Raw genomic sequence first — 12,642 nt, forward strand, 5'->3', positions numbered from 1 at the left:
AATTATATGTAGTTGAGAGACTTGAGTATCAAGTTTTAATACAGAAGATACCGTGCTTATACTGTAAACTCAAAGTCAAATTTAGTTTTATTCACGATTTAAAATAGCTAAAACTCATAAATATCTGATAAGTAACCTCCCCCCCACACACACAAACACATATATTGGAACTTAACGACTTTACATGCTGATTTATATATTTCACAACATTATTTATGTATGAAGTTACAATTAATTAATTAAAAAAGCTAATTATTCTCTTAAAACTATGGCCAAAAATTGTCTAAAAGTCATCCCTGTTTAAATTTTTTCTGAAAGGATCACAGTATATACACATCAGCTCTACGCCCAATCTATTTAAAAGACTATCCTTAAAATAGTTGCATACGTAATTAAGTGAGGAAAGAAAATAATATTTTAATTTTAATCAAAATATTTATTAAATTTATACAAAATTAACTATTATTTTTTTACTAAAATTATCGTACAGCATTTATATTATATGTAACATTAAAATAAGATAATTTAGAAGTCGCAATAAATTATTGCATTCTGTAAGAAAAAATATCAGAAGCTGTACACAATAATTACATATTGTACTAATAATAATATTTAATCACCCATTAGAATTAAGATTAAAAATATTATATTATGCGCGATGGAAAAAAACATAAGAAAAAGTTTTGTTTCTCATATAAAAACTTGTACTGTTTGAATGATATCTGATAATGATTCGTATATAATTTTACTTTCTAAATGTCCCTGTGATACAGATTTAAGTGATATTTTATAAGAAGGTGCTTATTTTAAGTGCCTATATATGTCACTTATATATAAATGTACAAAGATTTCAAACGTTGTAGTATTTATGGATATAATAACTTAGTTTAGGGCTGCTTATTAATGATATTTTAAGAGTTTCCTCCATTTTTTTTTTACTTTTGACTACATAAAAAATTTATGTATAATAATATAAAAAGAGCAATTATTTGTGTAATTTTATTTCTTCTAATTTAATTTTGTTTTATTAACATTAAGGAGTGAGTGAAGTAAATAAAGGTTACAATTATAAGGCGATGCCCTTCTCCAAAAGGCATGAAAATATATCTAAAAAATTCGTTAAACGAATAAAAAAAATGGTAAAAAAGGATAAGAGAAGACAATGTGTAGGAAAATTTGAAGCTAAAACCAAGAAAAACAGATTAAAAAGTCAAAATATCAGAAACCACGTTAGAAAAATTACAATTCTTCATGTTTTTCCATCGAATTACAGACGATTCTGTAAATATATATATAAGTAAATTAACTAGCGAATGAACTTATAACAAGGGTATTAAGTTTAATCATTTGTATTTTAAATACAAAAATGAAAGGGGTCATTTTAGATAAAAAGAATTGAATCTAGTTTATATTAAGTGAATCATTTAAACATAAAAGTTAACATGTTATAAAGAATTTGATAAAAATAAAATAATTAATTCAATAATTAGACACACCCTTAGATACTCATTTGCATCAATAATAATAATAAAAAGGAAACAAGAAAATAATTTGTGTAAAACGATCACGAATTATTCAATCAGATTCCTGTCTGTCAGATATTTAATATAATATACCCACATTATACCGATTTTATCTTCAATAAAATCTAATTTTGTAACTTTAGAAACGGTTATTATTATTAATTTCAATTGAATTCTCTCTACAGTCCAGATACAGATCCTTATATTTAATCTACATCTATATATAAGCAATTGATAAAGGAGGATAAAGAATTAAAATTTTTAATTAATTCCTATTAATATTTAAATCTCGTTCCTCGTTTAAATAATAAAATAAGAAATAGCCTTTTTTTTTTGGTAGTATATTTTATAAGTTACTAGCCTTAATATAGAAAGTAGTTATTTTGGATAAAAATTATCTTGTTTATGACTTGACAATATATTCATTTCCTTTAAAAACTTTATTATAAAATCAATAAAATTAATCAAGAGGAAATAAAAGATTAAAATGATTTTTTTATTTTCATTAAAGTCGCATTTCCTGATTAATAAATAAAGATTTTTAAAATTGATGTTTTTCGATTCTTGATTTATAGTCGTTGCTTTATCCTATAGATGTCAAGTGATTGAATTATTTTAAATTTATTTAAATTAACTTTGTATAATATAGGTCTATAAAATCTTTATAAGGGTATTTATATAAGAATCTCTTAAAGAAATCCTTATATTCAGATGCATAATTACTGTAGAGAACAATGCTTTCTTTACTAGAAGATCCTTTTAAAGAGGTTCTCTCTTTTAAAAAAGGAATTATTTTCTATGGAAAACCTTATTAGATGTTGAAGGAATTCCTGTATTATAATTAAGGTTATTTCTATAATGGTTTTTAAGAAACAGAGCCTTAAAAAAAATCTTGAAGGATTAAAAAAAGACTCTTAAAACCTTCAAAACAGGGTAAGAAAAGGATTCTAAAATGGATTTAAAATATTATAAAATATAATTACATATTTTAAAGTTTTTAATATTTTTTTTTGTGTTTATATTAATAAATAACTCGCTATTTGATGCTTTAATAATGGGTTTTATAGAGCCGTGAAACACAAACTTGATCTTACTTATCATAATTTATCTGTTAAATACGATATTGATCTTACGAATTTAAAATTACTGCTTAGTATAAATTATTTAAATATATTAATAAATAATATGAAGAATTCGAAATGGCAGTCTTCTTTAGAATACGAATTTTTTAAACCTTATACGAAAATCAAATTAAAATAAGGTAAAATTATAATAAAATTCTATAAATTTTCAGTTATATTAGAGTTATTCTTGTATATTAATTAAAGATCGGTGTTTTATATTTAGGGCCTGACAGTGGCACGTTATTTTGTGGGCAAAAAGGAAAATTGCCTGAGGACCCCACCTACAAGAGGCCTTAAACCAATCTTTTATAAGAAAATACTTTTACTCAAAAATTTCCTCGAAGAAAATGTCTGAAGTCAACACTGTACAGTACAGTACATGGAGCCTCTTTATTCCAATTTGCTTAGGTCCCATAAAGCCCGAATGAGGTAAATTAGGGCCCTAATCATTCATAAACATACAGCTATATACCTTTATTAAAGTTATATAAATGTATGGAAAAAAATCAATTAAAAGTTGATTTTTTAACCACTTATGAAAATAAACAATAGCAAAGAGATATAATGTTTACTTTTTTATGTAAAAGGCTAAATTTTAGAATCCTCTTTGCGCTTGGATAGGTGCCAAATTGCTCTTCTGGCACCCCTCCATCAGACCTGTTATGTATTTTCATACAACCTACTGTATAAAATGTCTTCAAATTAGTTATGTAAATAAAATTAATTCTAATTAAAATATTATATAACTCACAATACATGTTTAACGTGTTATTTTCATTAAAGAGACACTGTTTCTTTAAAATTTTAACACAAAAATAATTAATAAATATAATTTGGTGGGAGAAAAAAAATGTTATGAGGAAGCTTAGAAACGTGTCAGTAATTAGAACTGTAGTGAGATTTTTCAATTATTTATTTATTTATTTATCAGACAAGATACATTTATAAGTTTCTATAAATTTAAGGTGTTTGTATATATTCTTAATCAAGTAATTATTGCCTTTCAGATTGTCACTAACTTATAAGAACATTTGTGTGTTAATGTATTATAAAATCTGTTTGTATTAAATAAACGAAAGAAAACATTTGTTGTAAAAAATTAAATGCAAACTTTTAACTCTTTTTATTCTCTATGTGATGAGGATGATGATGATGCTTAAAATATATATTTTACTGTAAATAATTTGAATATTTAAACCGCCGTTTTATCGAAATAATTTCATACGTGGATTTCTTTAATTATAATTACTGTTATGATTCATGTTAACATTATGCAGTTTTTATATTAATTATTGTGTATTTTAAACCATTATGTAGCTCATTTTCTTTTAAAAAGTAATTAGAATTTTAATTTGAAATATTCAGTGATGAAATTAATGAAAGGAAAGATAAACTCTGCTCATGTTAATTGTGTTCATGTGTTTGTGAATGATGTGTAAAGACATTGAATTTATATTTTATCTTCAATTTCTAATAAGTTGAAGTCATTTTGTTAATTATCTTTAAAGAATATATATTTTATGTATAGAGTGGCCCGAAAATAAGTTAAGAAATAACACAAATTCATGCCAGTTTCGTTTCAAAAAAGTATATATTTTATTTATTCATATATTTAGACAAAAATAATCATCTTCCACCATCGCATCGACGAGAGAATTATTAATATCATACAAGGCACAGATTTTTTTTTTTAAAAAAAGTACTAAGCTCAGGTACCTGAAAGCATAGAATTTGCTGTTGAAAATATATATATATAATAATAATAATAATAATAACAAGCAGATTGGCATAAAGAGAAAGACTTAAAAAGGCACTTTTTGTTGCATTGTACATGAATAATAGAAGCATTCGCTGGTAGATTCTATATATAAGTGCACCTCGACTTATATATGGATTGTTTACAAGCGTACATTCTATCTTATCAATAAAACAGCCAACATTAATAATCACCAATGTTAAGATTTTACCACCAATTTTGATTTTTTTGATTTATTATTTTTTTGTCATTCAAAATAGATGGTTCTTTTCATTAAAAAAAAATACATTCTTTTCAGAGCAAAAAAATTGTACTATAAACAATCAATCAACAGTTACACCGCAACAGATTAACCAACAATTAACTTGTAGAACTTAACAGTCTATTCAATGGCATTAAGACAGTACACAAGCATGGAAATATATATTTTTATATAATATATATATATAATTTTTTAACCATTAAAAAATATAGATATTATAATTTAAATTCTAAACTTTTTTTCTTTACTTATTACACACATTTTAATGACTTTTTCTTCTTCTTAGTTAAAAAAAAAAAGTCTTTTAAATTGGTATAAAGAAGTTGAAACTAAATGTCAGATATTTATGGTAAATATAATTATTTACATATATTTTCTCGGATTAAAATTGCTTATAAATATTTCATCAAAACATATAAAAGAAATCGTTGACAATATATAAGAAATTTTATTTTTCTTCTCGTAGAAAAATAAAACACACAAATGATTAAAAGAAAAAATAGTAATAATTGTTCTACAAGAAGTGATTGTTTGCGAGGCAGAAGACTCGAAAATTATCATTTTTTTTAAGGTAAAAAGTACATTAAAATAATAATAATAATAATAATTAAAAGTTCGATAGATCAGCCTATCACCTACATAAAGTAGTTTTAACCACATTAATTTAGGCACTCTTTGAGATCATTGATGTCATTTGAGACATCACAGTATACACCGAACACTTACCCGACTAGCGCTTGTTAGAATGGCGTAAATATTCGAGGAATCACATGATTTTTTTCTCAAGAAAATTGGAAAAAAATAAGCCAGAAAATACAGGAATAAAAAAAAAATAATAATAATTAGAATTTCCAACTTCCATTAGAGAGAAAGAAACAGAAAGAACGATGCTGCTTTAAACAGATAATAAAAATTACAATAATAATAATAATAATAATAATAATACAATCTAAAAGCGCAAACAGGACTATGAATATCTCTTTTTTTTAAAAAAAAAGAAGAGAAGAAAAAATTGGCTGGAATTATTATAGTTTTCTTTATATGACTAACTAAATATAATAAATCATTGGAGTATATTGTAACCTTTCTCTATACGTACTGAATTTATGGCAACTTATATGAAGTACAATATAACTGTACTTAAAAACAGAGTATCAATTGGCCCAATGAGTTGGCAATAATTAAAAAAATTTAAAAAAAAAATACAATATTATTCCGTTTTTCCACTTGGCATGGACTTTGGAATCACAAAATATGTGATCTTAAGTAGTATTTTTCATTGGCATGTCAACACCATATTTTTAAAATAATAATAATAATAATCTCTTTGGACAATTATCACACACAAAAGCCTTACAACAGACATAGGATAATTACTATGTTGTCCTTTCCGAACAAATCGGTTTCTGCGTCTTTTTTTTTTTTCAACTAAAATCTTTAAATTACACGATTGTTTACGCTTTAATTACTTCGTTTTACTTTAAAAAAAACATAATAATAATAATAATATATATATAAAAAGTAAGTAGTATCGACAGTAACCAATTTCGCACTTAGATAAAAATTCTTTTCTTTTGTTTGTTCTTAATCCATTATTATGTACACAAACCGCGCAATATTTAAATTTTCTTTAAAAAAAAAACTATTCTGTCTTTGGCAATGTTCTTATTGGACGTTGAAAGTCATGTGACATTATCTAGCCAGGACCCAATTCTGTCCAATCGTATGCTAGAGTTCAACTAAGATGATGTCGTACATTTCCTCTTCGGCAACAGCACTAATTTCGATCAGGAAAGTGTCTTCGTTGCAATAATGTTTAATGATATCGTCGTCCAACTGAACTGTTATGCTATTAACATTAAAAATAAATTAATTATAATAAATTCGATTTATATTTTTACTTTAAAAAGATTTAAATAATAGACCTTAATTTTATCTCTAACCTACCCTTTTTTACAACGTTTGTATATATTTCTGATATTCTTCGCTTGAATATTGTATTTCGATTCGATCTGTAAGAGATTTTTATATTAAAATAATACAGAATTTAATTTAAATTTATTAAATAATAAGGTTTAATTAAGCATATTGTTAAAATCATGCGCTTGGCGTAGACACATTTTAAAATAATTTTTGAAAAAAATAATAAAATCGTTACTAATTTTACTATTTTTTAATTGATTTTTTAAGAAAGTAACAGAACAAAATATTAATTAATGTATGTGAATACAGATAAATGATATTATAAATTTTAATGTCTTTTTTTAAAGACACTAAATTAAGACTTTTTATTTATTAATATAAATAATTAATATAAGCTATTCAAGTCTTAAAAATTAGTTAGAAAAATTGATTTATTTATTTCTAAAATTTAAAATAAATTTCGCTTTTAAAAAAAAAACAAAGAAAATAAAATAAATAAAGGTATCAAGTTATCTATCAACCCACAGTTAGCTTATCCTGAGCGGAAAGTCAAGTCACATAAGAAAAGAATCAATAAAAATTTTGAGTTAATTTTCTTGTAATTAAGACATTTGTTGCCTTTACGATTTTCTTTCTTTTTTTTTTTTCTTTTTTTTTTAAAAAACGAAATTTTTTCTGAGACTTACCGCTATGGACAGACCAACCAATGTAGGAGGCACTAAATGCAGGGCGTGATATATGTCTTCTGTCTCCTGCCTTGCGTACAACATCACTGAAGGGAAAAAAGACAGTTAATTGTCGTGGTCCCTCAAATAAATTTTTTTTTTTTTTTTTTTTTTTTAATAAATATCTCACTAACCTTAAAAATGCCTCCTCTGTTTAATAAAACTAATCTACCGATTTTTAAACAGTAAAACTTAAGATCCCACCCTTCACTTGGTAAAAAAATCCTCACCCCTGTGTAATTAAGTATCAAAAGTAAGATTCCCCACCCCTGGTGTTGTTAGAAGAGAAGAAAAGGTAAAGATTTTTGTTGGAAATTCGTGACCCCCTGTGGGATAATCTATGGATTTTTAGGGGAGGAAACGATTTTGTAACGCTTTTTAAACTGTCACCGGTATTTTTCTTCTTCTTCTTCTTCTTCTTCACTGAAGTTCTTTAAATGGAACGAGACGATTTTGCAACCTAATTGCCGATCTGATTTGAATTAATCACGTTCAACTTCCAACAAACGAAGGCGTGGTTGGATTCTATTTCAGTCAATGTCACACAGGCAGCTGGACCCTGGTTCACCCATGTTAAAATCCAAGGTGAAATTCGCTATCTTGCTATTAGATTTTGTAGTAAAGGATCACGCCCCTAGTTTAGTCAGCACAATTAAAAATCGATTCCTACTTCTAACTTTTATTTCTTTCTTCATTTCAAATTAAATTATCTCAGATTGTATTTAAAACTCAAGGATAAATACGATTCGAATTTCAAGGATTTTCTTTTAAAAATCAAGCTAAAGTCAACGTAAACACAAAGAGAATTTTATTTTTGGAATAGAAATAATAAAAATCCGTGCAATTCTGTCATCGCTGACATCCCTTTTTTTTTAAAATATACGACGAGAGATTCGTAGAGAAAACAAAATAATTTACACTAGATTAAACTAGAGAAAAATTTAGGCCATTTCTCAGCGTGTAGTGATTGCTATAAGGTCATTAAGCTGTGCAACCACGTACGCTTATTTATTTCCTTTCTCCTTATTTCGGAACAAAATAAATATCGATTTTTATAACTTCCCCATTTTATCTCTTCCTTTATGTAATAAACTAAATCATTTTTCTTGTTTTTCCCCCTATAAATATCACAAATCTGACTTATAAGTCACAATGCATTAGACTTTACTAAAATAAAAATAAAAAATCGAAATAAAATACGAGGAATTCTCTTTACATTTTCAATAATATAAAAATATAAAATGCCAACCTATAGCAAGAACTTTAAAAAATTAGAGCAAAGATTACTAATCAGCTGTAACCATTGTTTTCCTTAATTTTTTTAATACATAAATTTTGTGTTAATAATGATAAATAAAACGAAAAGCAATAACAATTGAATTCATTCATAACTATACTATTATATGCAACAATAGCATCAATTTTAATTCAAAAAAAAAAAAAAAATAGGGAAAAAAATGAAGAATAAAAGTCCAGAAAATTCCCTAAAATTTTCCTAAATAAAAAAGAAACTAAACTACAGAATAAAGGGGAAGGGGAGGAAATAATTAACTTTTTTAATTGCCAAATCAAAATTTTAGATGATAATTAAGCTTCTTAAATTTCAAAAAAAAATGATCAAATATCTAGTCCTATAAACATGTTATACTCGAGTAATTAATTAATTAAATTATATAATTGACTAAATTTTGAATTTATCCACAGATAATAATTAAAAAATGACATTCACCTCTATCATTAGAAAACGTTTTAATCCGTTTAGCAGGGGGTAAACTTTGTAATGCTATTTCGACATTTGACCTAACATCCACTGGTGTTTCTCGATGATCTAATCTATAAAATAATACAATTTTTAAATTAATTAATTAAAATGTTTTCTATTTACTAAAATAAAGTAAAAATAATATATTAAAGAAGTTTATTAAAAGCAATCATCCTTTGTAAAAATAATCTAAGCTGATGGAAGAGGATTTTTATATAAATATAAGTCGTAAATTAAGAATACAATCACGTAAACAGCTTTAAAATCTAAGTGATAAACTATATTTTTATTATTTAAACACATTATTTAAAACTAACGATAAAAATTTAAAGGGATTACCTTTATTTATGCTATTAAATTTTTTTTTTTAAATCCAATTTGTTAAGATTATTATTCAAATATATAATTTTTAATAAAAATAAATATGGATGTTATAAATTCAAACAGAGGTAACATCCTTTCACATTAACTTCGATCACGCGAGGTAATTTCGCTAACGGCTAATGACACGACCGAAACAGGGGCATTGACAAGAGATATTGCTAGAGGCTTCTCGAGTAGCAACGAGATACCAAGAAAAATATCATTCTGATAATGATTTACTATCGTTAATATACAACTTTACAGGTTTTAACACTAAAATACGTTAAGTTTTCGGCTTAATATTCTATAAAAATCTCGTCGCCTATAGATAATGTTAATGCCTCTTAATTAATATATGCTAACTTATGCAAATTATATTTAAAAAAACTATGATAGAAATCTAAATAAATATTCTATAAATAAGTAAAGTTCGATTTACCCTCCATTACTGTCTTCTGTTACAGGAGTGTGATTTCCATAAAAACCTAAATCCATGTTTGTTACCTGAAAATGTCAAGTGATTTCAAATTTATAATTCTGTTAAAAGTTTAAGGAAAAAATAAAAAAAATGGCGAATAATTTCTTCTTAAACAGGTTGTCTTACTTTATCAAGATCTTCTGTTGGAGTAAATAAAACAGGAGGTTTTAATAAATCACTCATAGAATAAAACTCTGATCTATCACAGGGTGGATGATACATTTCTTCGATTTTCTTTCTCCCACCTGAAGATGATAATGGTAAAAAACAAAAAAAAAATAATTTGTATTTTCTATAAAATATGTATAAATTATTTAAATATAATATTCTATCTATAAATTCCATTAACACATAGCCTCTGATATCATCGAATCATTGAGTAAGCCAACGTGTTGTTATGGTAAATATGCCATGAATCTATCCAGTTTCATCCCTTTCAGAGACAACTTAATGTTCCGTTCATGCAAATGTACAGTTCTTATCTACTGAGTAGTCAAATAGTCGGGTCCGGATAGGTTGCTTTAGGCTTCTTAACATAAAATGATGGGGTTTGCAACACATTACCATAAAAAAAAAAAAGAAGCAGTATTGAGAAATAGTGTCGCCCTTATCTTCAAAGTGTCATTCACTATCGTAGGTCGTTACTTGGATGGTTAAACAATAAAAATAATTGAAACTATTCTATACAGAATTATGTATATACATAGTGTATATTTAAGAGCTATACCTTAAAATGGGAACCATACAGAGATATTTAAGAGCTAGATACATTATTGTCCATCGGTTTTAAACATTTCACCTAAGAAGTTTATGGTTTGTTTCTCCGCCCATTTCGAAGTGTTCTCCCTCTTTCTCTAGTCGTAAAGAATGTGGGTAGGGCTTACAATTTGCCTTAATATCCATAATTTTCTATCTTTAAGATGATGAACTTGTTACTTCTTGGTTTTTCAGAACGAATTAAAGTGTAAAACGTCTTTTCTTTTTTCTTTAAATTTGCTACGAATTTCAAGAGATTCTTTAACAATTGAATTGAAAATTCAGCACGTTTCTCCTCTAAAAATATGTTTCTTTTTATGAATTATTTAAGTGTTATCTGTATCATCTTATGCAATGCGTAAGTGCTGAATGTACAGTACTATAGCTTACATTACAAGATGATACAGATACATATGTATGAAGGGTTTGTTTCTATATGTTTATATCTCTAGATATAATTAAAGAGGGTGAAAAAGGGAGAAAATAATAAAATGTAACAGGGATACATGTTTATAATAGTTAGAATTTATATTTTTTTATTAGTTAAAATAAAATTTGCAAAAAATATTTAATTTTAAATTGCGAATGTAATATTTCGCATGCAATTTTATTAATAAAATAACCCAATTTAACGTATTTAAAGTATGCAACTGTACTCCATAATTTACCAGTATTATACATCCTCAACACTATAATTTTTTTAAAAAATAATGGAGGTAATTTAAAGAATAGTTTGATTCTAAAAGCTATTCTTCTGTAAATATTGGCATTCACACCATTTCACGCAATCCATTCTTTTTCATAGAATATAATAAAGAAATATTTAAGAATGTTCTAATAATATACCAGTACTTATTTTAGGTCTGACTAAAGATCTGGAAGTTTTACCTAGTTGTAGAATAGAAATTAGCTACGCCGTCTAACCTGACAAAGAACAGTACAAACAGGAAATTGAATACTTAATGGATATACTTACTTCCTGTTGCTGACATCTTTCTCTTTGCTGCCCGTCTTTCTTCATCTCGGGTTTTCCTTTCAGCTCCCTACAAACATACAGGACAATGCTGTCAATCATACGGTACGTGATTCTATAGTTAATTGCTAGCTAGTGTCATCTTTCCTGTCTTTACAAAAAGATATATGCCTACATAAAAGAGTGATGTGCACTGTAATTTAACGGATGAATAAAGGATACGCGGGTCGTTTTAACAATAAAATATGGCATTTTGATAAGAAATTGCTTCTACCAAACAGGAAACGTCCCACATCTATCACGATAAGGGGGATTAATTTAACTTAAAAAAACCAATCAACCCACAAAAAAAAGGGCCACACTGAGTTAATTTTTTTTTTTGCTAATTAAAAACTTTCATTTATGAATATATATCGCAGCGTTAAAGTGTTAAATTATTCATATTTTTTAAAATCTTCTAACAAAGATTTATTAATGTAACCAGGCAAACACGCGAATATCATTGCCGTGAATACATCTCTTAAACGTTATCTTCTTACTGCAGGTGTCAAAAATTTGTATAGCTGATAGGCATCATTAAAATCGTGCGATCTTCATGAAGGTGACTTTATCATCTAGGAACCCCCTCTGGTGACAAGGTACCTGTAGGAACCAGTCGACTTAAGAGAAAGAAAATAAAAAAAAAGAGAGAGAACTTTTGAAGGTGAAACACAGTGTTTAATTATAATAGTGCGTGAATGGACTAATAAACGAACGTAGCAACCATCACAGGAAGAAATAAAAGAAGTTTGAAATTTTTATAGTCGTTTTATTTATTCTAAAAGTAAGATAATTATTAAATTTAATAAATAATTCAGAAGTTTTTTAATGGTTCCCATTTTTTAACGGTGATAAACACGAAAGAAAATGTCGAATCCTTCGTAAACATACAAGAAGATCGAAGCCTGGGGTGGTTAAAATCCTATGTTATTTTGATCCAATATTTTAAAACAGGGTT

The 12,642-nt window shown here is 26.2% G+C and overlaps 1 protein-coding gene across 5 annotated transcripts in view; it reads right to left on the minus strand.

The window, feature by feature from the left end:
* Positions 1–4,955: 4,955 nt before the first annotated feature.
* Positions 4,956–12,642, minus strand: part of LOC136973424 (protein grainyhead-like) — a 74,475-nt gene continuing 66,788 nt past the window's right edge. For 4 of the 5 annotated variants that reach the window (XM_067268146.1, XM_067268149.1, XM_067268150.1 and 1 more), the window contains exons 11-17: positions 11,649–11,715; positions 10,043–10,161; positions 9,878–9,942; positions 9,043–9,146; positions 7,275–7,360; positions 6,613–6,677; positions 4,956–6,514 (exon numbers count right to left, since the gene is read on the minus strand). In XM_067268146.1, coding sequence (XP_067124247.1) covers positions 6,394–6,514; positions 6,613–6,677; positions 7,275–7,360; positions 9,043–9,146; positions 9,878–9,942; positions 10,043–10,161; positions 11,649–11,715 — 627 coding nt within the window. In that variant the 3' untranslated portion in view covers positions 4,956–6,393. Of the gene's footprint in view, positions 6,515–6,612; positions 6,678–7,274; positions 7,361–9,042; positions 9,147–9,877; positions 9,943–10,042; positions 10,162–11,648; positions 11,716–12,642 lie in introns of those variants that run through there. The other variant, XM_067268148.1, reaches the window with a different exon arrangement.

The sequence above is a fragment of the Centruroides vittatus genome, unplaced genomic scaffold (genome assembly GCF_030686945.1).
Source record: "Centruroides vittatus isolate TY-2023 unplaced genomic scaffold, ASM3068694v2 contig_3170, whole genome shotgun sequence".
NCBI lineage: Eukaryota > Metazoa > Arthropoda > Arachnida > Scorpiones > Buthidae > Centruroides > Centruroides vittatus.